Source organism: Periplaneta americana, chromosome 15 (assembly GCF_040183065.1).
Source record: "Periplaneta americana isolate PAMFEO1 chromosome 15, P.americana_PAMFEO1_priV1, whole genome shotgun sequence".
Classification (NCBI taxonomy): Eukaryota; Metazoa; Arthropoda; class Insecta; order Blattodea; family Blattidae; genus Periplaneta; species Periplaneta americana.
In genome coordinates, this window is record NC_091131.1 from 130,540,909 (window position 1) to 130,557,313 (window position 16,405).

General features: G+C 35.1%; 1 protein-coding gene across 2 annotated transcripts in view; it reads right to left on the bottom strand.

Moving 5' to 3' along the window:
• Positions 1 to 16,405, bottom strand: part of LOC138715330 (synaptic vesicle glycoprotein 2B-like) — a 135,306-nt gene that overhangs the window by 60,488 nt on the left and 58,413 nt on the right. For both annotated transcript variants that reach the window (XM_069848124.1, XM_069848123.1), the window contains 3 exons: positions 7,801 to 7,963; positions 6,916 to 7,037; positions 388 to 626 (listed from right to left, as the gene is read on the bottom strand). In XM_069848124.1, coding sequence (XP_069704225.1) covers positions 388 to 626; positions 6,916 to 7,037; positions 7,801 to 7,963 — 524 coding nt within the window. The remainder of the gene's footprint in view (positions 1 to 387; positions 627 to 6,915; positions 7,038 to 7,800; positions 7,964 to 16,405) is intronic.

Here is a 16,405-nt window from a genome sequence, read left to right on the forward strand (position 1 = left end):
AGTTGACGCACAAAAGGATTATGCATAAGATAATAGTACATATTCCCGCCCAGATGAAATATAAAGCAATTTACCAATAAAAGCTGTAACAATTCTTCTACAAAAAAAAAAAAAAATAAATAAATAAAAAAAAATATTTTTTATTTTCCTGTCAAAGCAGGGAGTGCTGTAGCTCCGCAGCTCTTATGGACGGGCTGCCCCTGTTAATTATGTATTGTTGTTCAACTGACAAATGTGCCACATAGGTTTACACTTTTAAAATATTTGCAATCCTACAAAATTCTGTACTTCTGAACAACAAATGTAACTTATCTGAATATTATTCTCTCTACATATTTCACTATTTAACGTATAAAGTTTATCATTTATATTTGTTGGTGTACTTACTGAATATTCACAAGGAGGATTGCCTGTGTTAGCTGTATACATCTTGCTGAGAACAAGTAAGGCCTCTTGATGCTTTCCAACAGCCAACAGGTACTTGGGACTCTCAGGGAAGCAGAGTAGTATTAGAGCACCGAGGGTACTGGGAACTGCCAGCATTGCTACGAAGATCCTCCATGAATTATATGTGAATCCTGGAACTTGGTAGCTCCAGGACTGGGGTATCACAAGCCAAGCCAAACCTGCAATAAACACGTTACTGGTACCATTCAGATAACAGAATGGGCATGTACAAGGATGAATGTCTTATTTTCCACAATTTATTGTGGATAAACTGCGAATATACAATAATTGGGCATAGTTACGCAATAAGAGACCAACTGACAAAAATATGTTTCCGAGATATTCACCATTGAAGTAAATTTGATTTATTAAATATTTTATGCGAGAAGTATTGTAACATTCATATTATTATAAAAAGTAGCACAAATAATAATAAAAAAGACTAACCGATTTTTAATAACAGACCAGCAGTTGAGTTAATATTGCAAAAAAAAAAAAAAAAAAAAATATATTTCTTGTCTGACGAATGATTACCGGTGGCAGCGAAGACTACTGCTCGGAATGAATCTCTTATCTCAAGTGTAGTGGTACAGTGCAGTCCAATTTTCACGACATCAGTATATCAGTGTGGCAGTAGCAAGTTCAGCTATTGCTCAGATGCAGTGAAGTGTATGTAGTAAATCTTTGTGAACATTTATTATTTATTAAAAATACTATTAAAAAATATTAAAGGATCTAAAAATACATTTAAAATTGCAAGCCTCATCCAGATCTCAAATGTTCTTCAAACTGTCAGATAATATCCTGTGTAATTTCTATAAAATAAACAAAGAAGAAATACCAATCTATATCACAGACACACTCATTGCTAAAACTCCAGTTGTGAACGAAATTCCTCCATGGAAATAGGTGATTCCAAAACATAGCTCACAAATTCCAGGAAATCATTCCAAAAATGATCCTCCATACATTCTTAAGTTAGATGCCATGGAACTACTCTGCAGGACATATAAGGATCACCTTCAATTTTACACAGATGGATATCTAAATCTTAATAATGGGACGTCAGGGGTAAGGTATTCTATTCCAAAATATCAAGAAAGTTATTTCATACCATGTTCGTCCTCTTCCAGTCTTGACACTGAATTGCTAGCTATTGATGCTGCTCTTCAGTGTGTTACTCAAATTTCTGAAAAATCTATTTGCATACTTACCGACTCCAAGGGGGCTTTATTTAATATAATTAAATATGTACCAAACCTCTATGCATATAGAATTATTCCAATTCAGAAACAACTAGGTAAACTAAAAAAACTCCAAAAGAAAATAACATATCAATGGATACTTAGTCATAGTGATACCTGGAAACGAGAAAGTCGATAATATTGCAAAACAGGCAACATATTTGCAACCAAGACCTCTTGAAGTGATAATCTCTATCCAGTGTTTTTGCTTCAGTAAAGTCTCATTTTATAAACCTATGGATCAACAATTGGCTCTCTTCTGACAAAGAAAAAATTTTATAGTCCATACAAAAGAAACCAAATGACCTGGAAATGTACAAAAACTTGCTCAGACATGTTCAAACATTTTTAGCAAGAGCCCTCACATTCCAACTCAATTGTTCACTTATTCCAGAATGCTTGTCTCTCTGTGAAGTCAGGGTTTTGATCATGTTACGAGTCCCTAGAATTTTTCTCAAGACAGGAGACCAGCAAGTCGTTGAGTAAGTCTGCTGTTGAGGCATCAACTTAAACTCACAGACACGCTTTCCTCATGAACTAGCCCCATCGTGAGGACTACCACTTCTGCCAGTCATGCCGAATTCAGGTACTCTTCCTTTACCATTCCTGCCATTGTGGATTTCATCCTTAAGCTGGTAGTTCATATATCGAGAAAATATGTACCTGGTTATTTTATCATCTACGAAGTATAGATCCGCCACCTTTTGTATTAACAGCCACCTCGTGCAGGGTGTGGTTTTTTGCCATGAATGTACAGTCTTGATTGTAGCATCATCAATAGGGTGTATCGAAAAAAAATTTTTTGTGAAAAATGAAGGTGGCTAGTGCGGAAAAGTTGCGACTTGTGACAGAAAGAGCGTAGAAAAAAAGAAAATAGTAATTCGACAATATCCTGTGTCTCCGCATCTGCTCTAAAGTTTTGCGAGTGTAATGCTCTATGCCTGTTTTCAAATCTTTTTTTGTAGTGCAGCTCTTCGCCTATTTCTTTAAATTTACGCTCAGAAATAACCCAGGGCTCACTACGAGGAGGTGGCTGTTCTTTGAGCCCCATCCCTCCACCCATCCTTAGTAATATACTCTGGTGTCAAATGTTGACAGACTTCGTTCCGAAGCATGGCATTTCTCAGCTATGCACACTAAATTATGTGAAGGATTCCTACGGCTCACATACAAGCGGAGAATCCTACAAGCAGTTGTAAGCTATCGAGATTGAACAACTGGCCCTGGTTTCTTCCTTTCAAGCTCTATCGGACAATGGCCAGAATGAACGGCTTGACAGAGCCCTAGGAGTTACTCCTGGTCAGTACTAAAACTGGAGAGCCGTTCCACGTTAATTTTTTGATCCAGGGTACTTCAAGAGCTTTGAAATTCGCCACTGATTTTGTCTCACAATAGAGTAACTCTTCTCTGATAGGTTCAGAACGTGTTCCTGGACCTGTAGTGATACCAGCGAAATGTTTCATTAGATGGCCGAGTCGAAGCTCATTTGCATGGAGAAGACAAATTAATATTCACTCTTAAATAGTGTCTTGGTCGTCACAATGTCGATATTACCAATCATCATATTTCGTTCATTTCTCTGGTCTTTAGAAAGGATAGTTCTATCGATGGTTCTTTTCTACTTAACTCACATTCACAGAGTCTGTCGGGGTCCGAGAACTTACAAGTGCATATATCAAACAATTTTCGACCTTTATTAATAAAAGGTTGCTCATGCGCCCTTGAGGTTGGTCCACTTCGTTTGTGCGATTTCAGAATATTCTGATATTTACTATGATACAATTTTATCATTTCCACTACTCTACACTTGCTGTTGATAGGAAGGCTTGCTGTTTTCCAAACGTCGATAAGTTTGTCGGCAGTAGCATGAGCAATGTCTTTTACTGAAAGGTGTTTTCCACCTAGTTCGTTTGTCTTTAACTGTCTGATGCAAAGAAAGTGTGTTATCACATCCTTATAGGTTGGAAGTTGCGACTCTCTTATCGGTCCTGGTGTACCGAACAAGGGACTCTCAGCAGTAGGTACGGCGAGTACAGAATTATTTTTTCCACTCATGACAACACGATGCATAAGAACTATTGCAGGTACCACTAAACCAATGATATGGTACACTATATCACAGGAACAACAGCTTACCAAATACGACTGCTGGGCAGACGCTACCCTGACTGCCAGCATCCCTCTCTTCTCGCACTCCACAAGAAGATACTGATGCCAGATGCTTCTCTTTGCTAACGTTTAAAACATCTGGTTGACGGGGGGGGTAGTTGTATAGGTATGAGGACTGCCGTTATAATAATTTTTACAAGTATGCGTTATAAATTCGAATCTTCAGTATTGATGCGGAGACACAAGATATTGATTAAATTTAATTTTCTTTCTCCTGCAGTCTTTCTGCCACAAGTCGCAACTTTTCTGCACTAGCCACCTTCATTTTTCAAAAATTTCTTTCTTTTGATACACCCTAATCATCAATATCAAAGATCTTGCATGGTATCTCAGCTCAATCTTAGGAAAGACTAGGACCAGTGAATAAAGGTACTCTGTCCTCTGTCCTACCTTAGGTTCATATCAATCATCACCACATATTAAACAAAATTTTTGCAGCAGATTTTTGTATCTGTTATTGCTGACACCACTGCAGATGTGTATCAGAATCCAGCAAGCAACTGTCTTGCACTACATTTTGAATGACAGCATTCTGGTTATTTGCTAGCCCTTCAGGACATGATGTCGTGACATTGACTGAAAACGTTGAGAGTGTTTTAACACAAGATGTAGTGGAAAAGAAAAACAAAGTGATTTCTCAAAGCTACGATGTAGCTAGTGTGATGAGTGGCAGGTATAGCAGCCTTGAGAGACACATTTAAACCGAGTAACCCTAGGCCTACTTTGTGCATTTTATGCCAACTAGCAATATTATTGTATTTAATCATATCACATGCATCTAACAACAACATAAAAATTACTTTTTTGAAACGCTACCGGTACCAAACTTTTTCTCTCTTGATGAAATTGATGGTCACAAAACTTGTTCAGCCACCACATGAAGGTCCAACTGAAGGGCTATGTTCACTTTTTATGAAAACAAAAGTCTGTAATTGATGCATAGAAAATAATAAAGGAGACGAGAAGAGCCAGACACTAACAACTAGACTAAAGGACATTAACTTCAAATGGTTTAACCTGATTTTAGTTTCTGCCTTTAATTTTCTAGTCATGTTGCATTATTATAGTTTGCAGAAAATAATTCCTAACGTGTATCTGTTGAAGCTGCAGTATATTAATTTATAAATGAGATGGAAAAGATGAGAGAAAACGTGACACAATGAATGCAGTAAAAGATAATTGGATGGTGATTCTGTTCCAGAGATACCAAAGATTACAGCATATGCTCAGATCACGAGCAAGTTTTGAGAAAATTGATGTTGAAAATTCAAACTGTAATAATGTGCTCTATGCACGACTTTACATTTTGGGTACTCCTGACTTCTATGATCACAGTATTGAACTACAATTTGGTGATCATATGCATAACAGATCAGAGAGCACAAAGCATTTTACTCAAAAAGGGCACATCCTCTAAAATGCCCTTCTTGCACCCAGCCCCTCAATTTTACTGTGTCAAAAATAAGTTATAGAGAGATCTGAGTTTACTGGGCATTTTCTCTCTGCAAACTTTCTGAATAGTGGCAACTTTTCAAAATATAGAAGAAATTTGTCTGAAGGAGTTTCAGAGAATGAAGTTAAATGCTACCATTCTTTTATAAAAATGAAAACCACCACAAATCTTATTTAGAATGGATGATATCCAAGAAATGAAAAAAAAAAAAAAAAAAATACATAGGTCCCTATCTTACGTGTTTTTTTTTATAAAGAATAATCTGTTGAAGTGCTTTGGTGAAGTTTAAAGACTTCTGAAGGCAACATTTGCCAACCCCAAGATTAGCTTTGAAGCCGAAAGTTGTTTTTCATACTTAAAGAAGATCAAAACTTTTCTAAGGAGTGTAGCCATACCAACACATAAGACATCATCGTATTCATCATCATAAACAATCTCACTCTCTCGCTTGTGGAATACCCTACCCAATGACATCAGAGATTGTCAGAATTTAGTAGCGTTCAAAAGCAAACTTATTAAGCATTTTCTTACTGCGTAGAGTAGGTTTAATTTTTACTTAATCAATAAAAGGAATGCTTCTCTCTTCTTAACTTTTACAATAAACTGTCTAGCTTTTATTAATCAGTTAATCTTTTAGTATTTTGATTTTTATTGTATTTGTAAATTTAATATTAATTGTAATTATAATTGTAATTGTATTCTTAATATTGTAGTTGTAATCCCCTGGTAGAGGGGAAGAGAAGGCCTCATGGCCTTATCTCTACCAGGTTAAATAAATAAATAAATAAGTAAATAAATAAATAAATAAATAAATAATGGAGGACGAAAATTTGCTGGAAACCATTTAACTAAGATTTACAACATTGTTGAATCTTGAAATGTATGCGTGACATTCATGAACTAACAAAATAGTTTTTATTAATTAATTTAACACAAAATAGGAAAATATTGTGGAGGAGATTGGATTAAAAAAACTAAAGAACTAATGAAGTAGTCAGCATATGGAGAAATATAATACTGCATACAAAACTTTAACCATATTATGAGTATATACTCCCCTACCAGATATTCATCAGTCAGAGTTCACAGTCTCATAACAATAATCACACACTAACATGACAAAAGCAGCTATCGGGAAGCTTGGTGAGGAGGTGATTCCACATCCCCCATATTCTTCCGATTTTGAGCCCTCAGATTTCCATCTTTTCCATGCCCTATTCAACAAACTTCTAGGGAACTCCTTTGATAACGTAGATGCTTTACAAACTTGGCTTGACTTTTTTAACTGCAAACCAGCAGATTTCTTCAGATGTGGAATCGAAAAATGACCCTAGTGTTGGCAGGAGTCAGAGATAATGTAGGAGAATATATTACTGATTAATTTCTGTCTTCTATTCATCTCTAAAACTTTTATCACAGCAGAAAATCCCTACGAACTTTTGTATCAACCCAATAATAGAGATACTTCGTGGTTTTACATTATCGTTCATATAGCAAACTATTATTTAGAGTTTAACAGCTATGCAAATTGACATGATGAGATGACATGCCATGCCATGCCATGCCATGCCATGCCATTCCATTTATTATTGGGTACTGTACCTGGAAGTAACATCCAGGCAAGAGTCCAGAAGAAACCTACGTAACATATGTTCTTGTTGCTGTTTTGATGAGTGTGAAATTCTCCAAGGTAAGCAAATATCAAGCTGGCAGGAGCTCCTGACCTAGGAAGACAAATATATGTTAACCTAGCCTCGAAGCATCAAGGAGTTTACTTAAATGTCTCAATATAGGCTAATCTTAAAAGTGTATACAAACTTCTGTTCTTATTCAGTATTATTATTATTAAATATTCGCGGAAAAGAACCCTAATTCACCAAGCCGTATGCTAGGGTGTTAGTTTTTGTTATGGGTAAACTACTTATCTATACTACTTATTTTTACATAGATAATGGTGAAATATGTATCTAAAGTCTTTTAAAGATGAAGTTTAACAAGTCTATAAATTGTCTGTTCTTATTCAGTAAAAGCATGATCCAATTGAAACAGCTGCAACAAACATATTTAAAGTTGAATTAAACTCCCAAGAGTTGTAGCTAACACTCATTCCTGAAGTACTATTTTAAATTTAGTCGAGGAAAGAAGATATGTGGAATTTTATCAGGGGCACATAGAAATTCAAAAACAGAAATTGGCATACGAAAAAAAAAAAAAGCGAGAAAAATCAAAGACTTGTAACAAGGGAGGGAGAGAGAATAAAAGCATGCAGAAAAAGACAATCAGAGAAACTGAAACTATAAACTCCCTTCAAAGATGGATATAGACCCCCCCCCCCCGATAAAAACAGGTAATTGAGAGAGAAAGAAATTAAAAAAGAGATACAGTACAAAAAAATTGACCTCAGACTGGCCTATGATGCTGTTGTATTTTTCGTTATTTTCAGTTATACTCTGAGAAATGTAGGCCTACATAAAGAGCAATACTCACAAGAAACCGTTGAGAAACCTGAAAACTGCAAGAAGGGAGAATGTCTGAGAGAGACTACAAATGAGAGTGATAATTGCGTCTGCTGCTAAAGTGGTTGCAATGACATTCTTTCTTCCCACACAGTCTGCCAACGCACCCCAGAGGAAAGCACTTAGAATACTTCCTGAAAATTAAACAAAAATGACATTATGAAAACAATGCATGATCTATATTAGTAAACAAATTTCGTTAAAATACTGGTGCATTAATACAATTTTTATTTACATCAATGTGTTTTATCTTAAAAATATAAAGTTTATTATGAAAAATACAGGAGCATAGGACATGAAATTATGAATGTTTAAAGATGTCAACTTTTAAAGACACAAAATATTTAGTGAATAAAATACTGAATAGAATCAGAATGCAAAAACATCTACAGACATGCTTATATTTTCAGACAGTCAGGTCATCATATCCAGCTATGAAAATAAAGTTAAAGTATTTTCGGAAAACTTATGTGTCTTTCACATGTTAAATTTTATTACCTGTTAATGCGTGAAAGACACATTATACATTTTCCGAAGTGATATAGTGTTAAAAGTTGTGTAATCAAGATGTATAAAGTATTTTGTATGTTTACAAGTGAATAGGTAAATATTTGCGAAGAAAATGTAAGAAACATATTTTAAGATAAAATATCTTGGGTGTAAAATAATAATAATAATAATAATAATAATAATAATAATAATAATAATAAAAGAGTATCCGTAGTAACTGTTTAGAACTACAAGGTGGAGCAAAATGTATGGTACAATTACATAATACAATGCTGCATAGCAGTACATAGCAACGGCAGCTTTGGAATTATTTATTTCAGGAAGTTTACCATTTCATTTGTGATGAATTAGTGGTCCATACAAATACCCACTCAGGTTGTGAAAGCTTTTATTCGTTTAAATAGTGTAATCGCAGTTCAGCATTTCTTTCACCAAGGACATTGTCATCGTGTTCCTGACAGACAGATAATTGTGCGATGAGTCCAGTCTTGGAGGGAACATGGAATAGTGAAAAATAAGAAATCGTGAGGTAGGCCAAGAACTGTCCGAACGCTTGAGAATGTCAATCGAGCAGAAATGCAGTGAAGTCCACAGCGTTCAGCCTGTCAACATTAGCTGACAATGCAAATCAGCCGGCGATCGCTTCACTGGATATTGAACGCAGATTTGAAATTGAAATTCCATCCTTATAAGCTGCAAGTTGTTCATGAGTTATGTCTAATTGACCGACAGATGAAAATAATATTCTGTGCACAACTTCAAGAAATGATTGCTGAGAACAATATTCTGCCTAATTTGCTTATGTCGGATGAAGCACATTTCCACTTAACCGGATTTGTCAACAAGCAAAACTTACGGTATTGATCAGACACCAACCTTCAGTTGCGTTATGAAAGTTACAGTGTGGTGCGATGTAGCCAGATTTGGATTAATGGCACATACTTTTTCGACGATTCCAAGGGTAGAATCATTACAGTTAATTCAGAACGATATCTTCAAATGCTCAACACCTTCCTGGTACCTGAATTAAGAAGGATAGGACATCTTGACACATGATTCCAGCAAGATGGGGCTACTGCCTACACAGCCAATATCAGCATAAACAGTTTGCAACAGGTGTGTTTGGGCCGACTCATTTTTTGCTTTGGTGACATCCACCAAAAAGAATCTTATTGAGATGCTTCTAATGCCCCATTTTGATTATTGCGATTTCTTGCTAACTAATATAAGTTCACTCTTAGCTAAGAGACTACAACGTGTTCATAATATGTGCATATGATTAATTTGCAATACTCGAAAATTTGACCATATAACACCTTCGCTCCAGTTACTTTCATGGATGCGTCTGAAGGAACGAAGAATAATATATTCACTGTCTCTTCTGTTTAGAATCATGCATAGTTCTACTCCGAATTATCTGTTATCGCACTTTCAATTTCTTAAAACTCTTTGAAACGGGCATCAAGCACTTCTTTCTATCTCTCAACACAGAACGCCTTTATACTCATCTTTCTACACTATAGAAATACCTCGCCTCTGGAATTCATTACCTAATGACGTCAGGGACTGCTGGACTTTATCACAATTCAAAATTAAATTGGAAAATGTTGTTTTATTTAATGCATTTTAGGTATTGCTAGAAGTGTTGATTTTTGTTTTTTACTTAGATTAAAATTGTTTATGTTAGTATATTAGGATATAATTAATTACGATACTTAATCACTCATCTAAAGTTTGTGTGGCTGCAACCTGTGTGTATTTTTGTGTGGCTTTACTTTGTTTATAGTGTGATTTTTCTTTTTATTTATATTATTGTATTTGTATTTGTGGTGATGTGGAAGAGAGACCTTAACTACACAAGAATAAATAAACAAATCCATTGGCCCTCCAGATCCCCAGACTTTCTGTTCCAGATTTCTTTCTTTGGAGCTACCTCAAAGAGATAGTCTATTCCACTCGCAAGGAACTAAATGCGGTATTACAGGCTTCCATCCATGATGAAATTGCAGCCATTCTGCATGACATGCTGGCACGTGTGATGGATAGTTTCCTGAATCGATTACACACTTGTGAAGTGAATGAAGGAGGGAATTTACCGGATGTAATTAAAAAAAAAAAGCATCTGTTGGTATTGAAGTAAATGGCAAAATGTGTACATTTTTTTTCCAAATAAACTGCATTTCTAGGTAGGTATGCAAACATTCTTCTATAATTCATTGTTCTTTTTGTACCATACATTTTGCTCCAACTTGTATTATTAACTATTTCGGATGTAGTTTTGTTATGTAGCTTACCTCACGACGTAAACATCATAATATATTTCTTATATTTAAACTTCTTTGAAACAAACTCTATTGAAGAAGTACATGTACAATTTTATATAGCTCAACTAAAATATGTTTTTATATTGACTTAATCTGTTTACTATGTATTGTATTTTTTGTTTAGCATAACTGATGAATTGTATGTACTGTAAATTGAATAGTATACTGTATAGGTCAACTGATGAATTGTTTAAGCTTATAAATTGAATTAATCTACTTCATATGAATTGTATAGCTTAACGAAAATAAGTTTGTAAATTGAACTAATTTGATTGTATATGTTTGTATAGTTTGGCTGATGAATTGTATATGTTCTTAAATGATTACTAGTCAGTGTAGCTCTACTGATGAATTGTATACAGACCTACTGTAAATTGAATGGTAATATGTATAGCTCAACTGATGAATTGTTTATGATTATAAATTGAATTAATCTACTTGATATTAATTGCACAAATTTGTATAGCTTAATGAAAGTATGCTACTTTGTATTGTATATATTTGTATAGATTTGGCCGATGAATTGTATATGCTTTATATTGAATAGTAATCTATATAGCTCTACTGATAAATTGTTTGTGTTTGTAATTTGAAGTAGTTTGCATGATATGTATTATCAATTTCTGTATATCACAACTGGTTGAATTGTTTATGCCTTAAATTTAATAAAATTGTTTTGTATTATAATATAGCTCAACTTATGAATGATCGTTTGCGTTTGTAAATTTAATAATCTGATTGGCTATGTATTGTATACTTTTAATAGAGCCATCGATGTTGGTCAGTCGACAGACTCGCTGGGCTGCTGATCCGGAGCTGCGTTCGGGCTTGGGTTGGACCCCCCTTTGGACTTTGGTTTCTTCGGAGGTTTTCCCCAGCCGTGGGACTGAAGCCGGATGGTCTATGGCGAGTCCTTGACATCAACCCCTTTGATTTGATTACCCCCTTTGATTTGATTACCTGGTTGGGTTTTTCCGAGGTTTCCCCCACCGAAAAGGCAAATGCCGGGTAATATTTTGGCGAATCCTCGGACCTCATCTCATCTCACTACATCTCGCCAAAATGTAAAAAAAATGTAAAAAATGTAAAAAAATGTAAAAAAATGTAAAAAAATTGTACAAAATTGTAAAAATTGTAGAAAATTACTAAATTGTAAAACTATAAAAATTTGTAAAAATTGTAATTGTAATATTGTAAAATGTTGACATGTTCCACATCTTAAAGCTTCATTGCTCATGTAAGATCTATGGAATAAAATAAATAAATGAAATGAAAATAAGAAAATAATAACTCTATAAAACAAGAAACTGCGGCAGCCTGTGTACTGTTACAGGTTCAGAAACTGACAAATAGAATTCGTAGAAGAACCAGAAATGAAGCTTTTCAGATCCCTTGCTTGATACAAATTACTCGATCATGAATCCAAGGAAGCAATAGGATAATAATGAATGAAACTACATTAAAATAATTGATTGCCAAATAGCAATAAAATATATATATTTTTTTAAGTAGGTTATTTTACAACGCTTTATCTCATATTGGGTTGAGGGAAAACCCCGGAAAAAACCTCAACCAGATAACTTGCCCCGACCGGGAATCGAACCCGGGCCACCTGGTTTCGTGGCCAGACGCGCTAACCGTTACTCCACAGGTGTGGACATGTAGGTATATCCTATAAAAACAAAGCCATCATTTTGAATAAAACGAATTTGAGAAGCTAGATTGCTGGAACATGCCTGGAGATCAATGTTGTGGTGTTAATGATAATAGAGTATGAACGCTTTGACAGTTTGTAAGAATGGGTTTAGTGAAAGCAGAATTAAAACACTGTATAAGTTAATATGTGCGCGCGTGTAATTGAATGATCATAACCGAAAAGATAGAAGAGCCTGACAGAAATTTCTTACCTATAATTTGTGCATTTCTGCGAAGTTCCGAGTTCAATACGTGGCAAATAGGTAGGCCTACAGTAACACTCTACGATTCTACATTACCACGAGGAGTAGTGACAGAATGTTCGCAAAGTATCAAGGAAAAGGAATTACCGAAATATTGTGCACCGGAATTGCGGAAACCATTAATATGAAATCTGCAGTAAAAAATCTGGAAGATGATGTGCAGCACATTAATGAGAATCGTGCTGTGTGAAGCTGTTAGAAGTTTTTAAGGTGTCTCAAATTTACTTCTTCTATCATTCATTTAGCTCTTTAAATAGCCTATAATAAGGAAATTAGATTCTATGCTTGATGACAGATGAAACGAGACTGAAATCAGTATTTGACGTTTCGATAACTTTCAAGTTTCAACATGCAGCGTTCTTCACGGCAATATCGGAACAACAATATCTGCTCTCTAAATTTTAACTTCGAATGACATTATCAGGGATAGGTACACCAGCATGTAGAATACGCTATCTAGTTTCGGGAATGATACTACAGTTAAGTTGTGTTGTGTTGTTCTGAATGTTTTATTTTTGTATCGGTTCACAAATGAAGAATATGGGTCCATGATAAAAGAAGTAGGCCCTACCTAATTAATGAAGGCCATATTTTCTCTTCGCAGGAAGCGACATTCCGAAATTAGTTCCAGCTCAAATCTTTCACTCAAAGTGCATCTTATGTATCTAGTAATCACTTTAATTTTACAGAATTCGCAATCACAGATCAAACGAGTGATAACACAGACCTGTAGCTGCTCTCGATACTGAGATATTACTGAGAGGTCGCGCGGCAGGGCTAATTCTATGCGTAACTTCGGTGCCTAATGCCCGTAACGAGGGTAGATGTGTCACTGAGCGTGGTCAGACAAGTTTTATTTGTTCATGACTTAACTACTAATAAGATTAGCATTCGTCTGTGACTTATGGTATTGTTATAGTAAACATTTGAAATTAGGGCTACACATTTTTTTGTTTCATCACTGGTCCCGGAACGGATGCCGAAACTCGTTGTGGGGAAAAACGTATTCTACGTGAAAAGAGGCAGGTCATACTTTATTGGCCCATAAAATGATAGAAAATATTTGCGGCAGCTTCAGGTTTCTGCAGTTGAGAAAATTCATATAAATATGAAATAAACTAGCTAAAATATATATTTCACAATTTGATTTCGAAGGGTACACACAAAAATTTTACAACATAAAGTACCAGTAATATTAAAATAAGAGACGAGATTTGGACTTTTTCATTGTTGTTTGATTAATACAATTCACGACGTTGTCGCCCTGAGTGGTGCAGTTAGTATAGCGCTGGCCTTCCATGTCCTAGATTGCGGGTTCGATCCCGGCCCAGGTCGATGGCATTTAAGTGTGCTTAAATATATAACCTCGGCAGTTGCGAGCATCGCTAAATAAACCATAATTTAATTTCACGACGTTTCGAGCTTTCTATCTCTTCGTGTTGTTTGGAGTACTTTCTTTAATGTATACGTTACTATATAAATTATTTTATGAGGTTTATCGTGTGGTGCGAAGTGGCGTATTGTATACTTTGATTATTGGATACATTACATTACTTACATTGATTAAAATTATTTTGTGATCGCCAGCTGATGCATACAGTAGCGCTCAAAATTATTTTGTAGAAAGCATATGTCACAATTACATAAAGATAAGTATTGAATAGAAAAAAATGTCAGTGGATAATTAAAAAGTATGCAGGCCTATTTCTAATCCACTTAGTACGAAAATAGGTATATTTAGTTTAAACACAGTTATCGTGCGTAAAAAGAAAATTGAAAATTCTTCTGGATCAAAAGTAATTTGTAAGTCCAAGTATGTAATAATAAATAAAAATATTCTGGATTCTGAGAAAAAAATCAATATTTCGTTACAAACCCCCGAGCTTTGATCACAGCAGCACATCTGTTTGGTATTGAATCCACTAGATTTTGCAGTCGCTCGAGTGGAAGTTGTGACCATTCTTCCAATAAGACATCAAAGAACTGATCCTTATTTGAGTAACTTCTACGACGAACACGTCGATCCAATTAATTAATCCAGAGTTATTCAGTAAGATTAAGATCTGGACTCTGGCTTGGCCAATCCAGAAGTGTGATTTTTTTTTTTCATCTGCAAAGAATTTTTTTTAAATGGCTGAAAGTGTGTTTTGGAACATTGTCCTGCTGACAATGGCATATTCTTCCTCCCATGTGGAAAAAGGTCACTGTACAAGAAACGATCCATATTCCCTTCTATTTGGACTAGAGGACCAACTTTACTTCTAGAAAAACATCCCCACACCATGATGCTACCACCACCGTGCTTAAATAGTCGGTACCTGGTATTTTTTGTTGTCTTTCTGGTTTTTTTATCGACGTACACTTAACGGCAAAAAGAATGAGCCGCCGACAATTTCTAAGTTCCAGATATATAACATTGCGCATGCTTGTCTCGTCAAACCGTAGTTCACCAGGTAACATATAATTAAACCATTTAAATTTGCTGTAAATATGTTATAAAATCGAATGGAGGATTGATTCTAGATACATCAGGGCCTCTGAAGAGTGAAATAATAATAAAATTCATAAATACAAAATCAACCGAAGCGAATAAGAACAGGAAAACCACATATTATGTCAAAACGATATTAACAGTCTCAGTAGCGTAAGTCGTTACAGCATTGGTCTATTGAACGAGTTAGCTCAAGGTTCGAATCTCCTACATTCTTTTTTTCTTTAATTACAAATTTGCCATCATATATGCAGTGGCAAAGCGTGTACTAAGTAAGTGGGTAGACAGATAATTAATTTTTATTTAACCTATTTCAATCATATTATTATGTATGGAATTTTGTTTTCGACGTATAGCCTACAGATCTGTGTTCAATATTATATTAATGACTGCTGTTTAAAACTAGGACAAACCCTGTAACAACCTATAACCCTACATGCTCTCGTTTTATTTTTAAATGTAGACTAGATAGACAACGGGGAACTACCAAATAACATATACTTTCAGAATATAAATAGTAATATAATTCACTTATGTGGATTTAATAAGAGAAATGAGAAATAAATAAATAGATTTTCTTACAACTTACCTTAAACAACATTCTTGTAAATGAGTTCAATCCCCCTATCTTTCATTTCAGCAAATATGTCTATCACTCTCGTCTTGAAATCAGGCGTCTTGCTAAGATGCCACAGCAGTTCCTTCTCTAAAGCTAGAGTTCCCAAGTTAGACAGTCTCTGGTTGGTCATCGAATTCCTTAAATACAGTAGGTTTTAATTCGTTTTAAGGCACTCATAGCGCGTTCACTAGAAACTGAAGTTAACGGGATAGGCAGCATCAAGTTAAGCAATTTTGTCGTTTCCGTATATACACTCTGGAGTTCACTACCCATATATTATGCCCACAGGGTCGTTAACGACCCACATCATATTTTTATTTGTTCCTTTAATATTTGTTTAAATTTTCGGTTGGACACCATTATTATTATTCGATAATACATTGGCAATACTTTTGTTTGTGCAATCGTTCCGTTATAACTCTCTGCAATGCATTTTAATTGAAAATGTGTAACACTTCATTTTGGTTATAATGTACACTTAGCGGCAAAAAGAATGGGCCGGCCGACAATTTCTAAGTTCCAGAGACATACATTGTGCATGCTCGTCTCGTCAACGCCGTAGTTCACTAGATAACACATAATTAAACCATTTAAATTTGCTGTATTTTGTTTAAGAGGTTAAAATATGTAATAAAATCGAATGGCGGGTTGATTCTAGATACATCAGGGCCCTT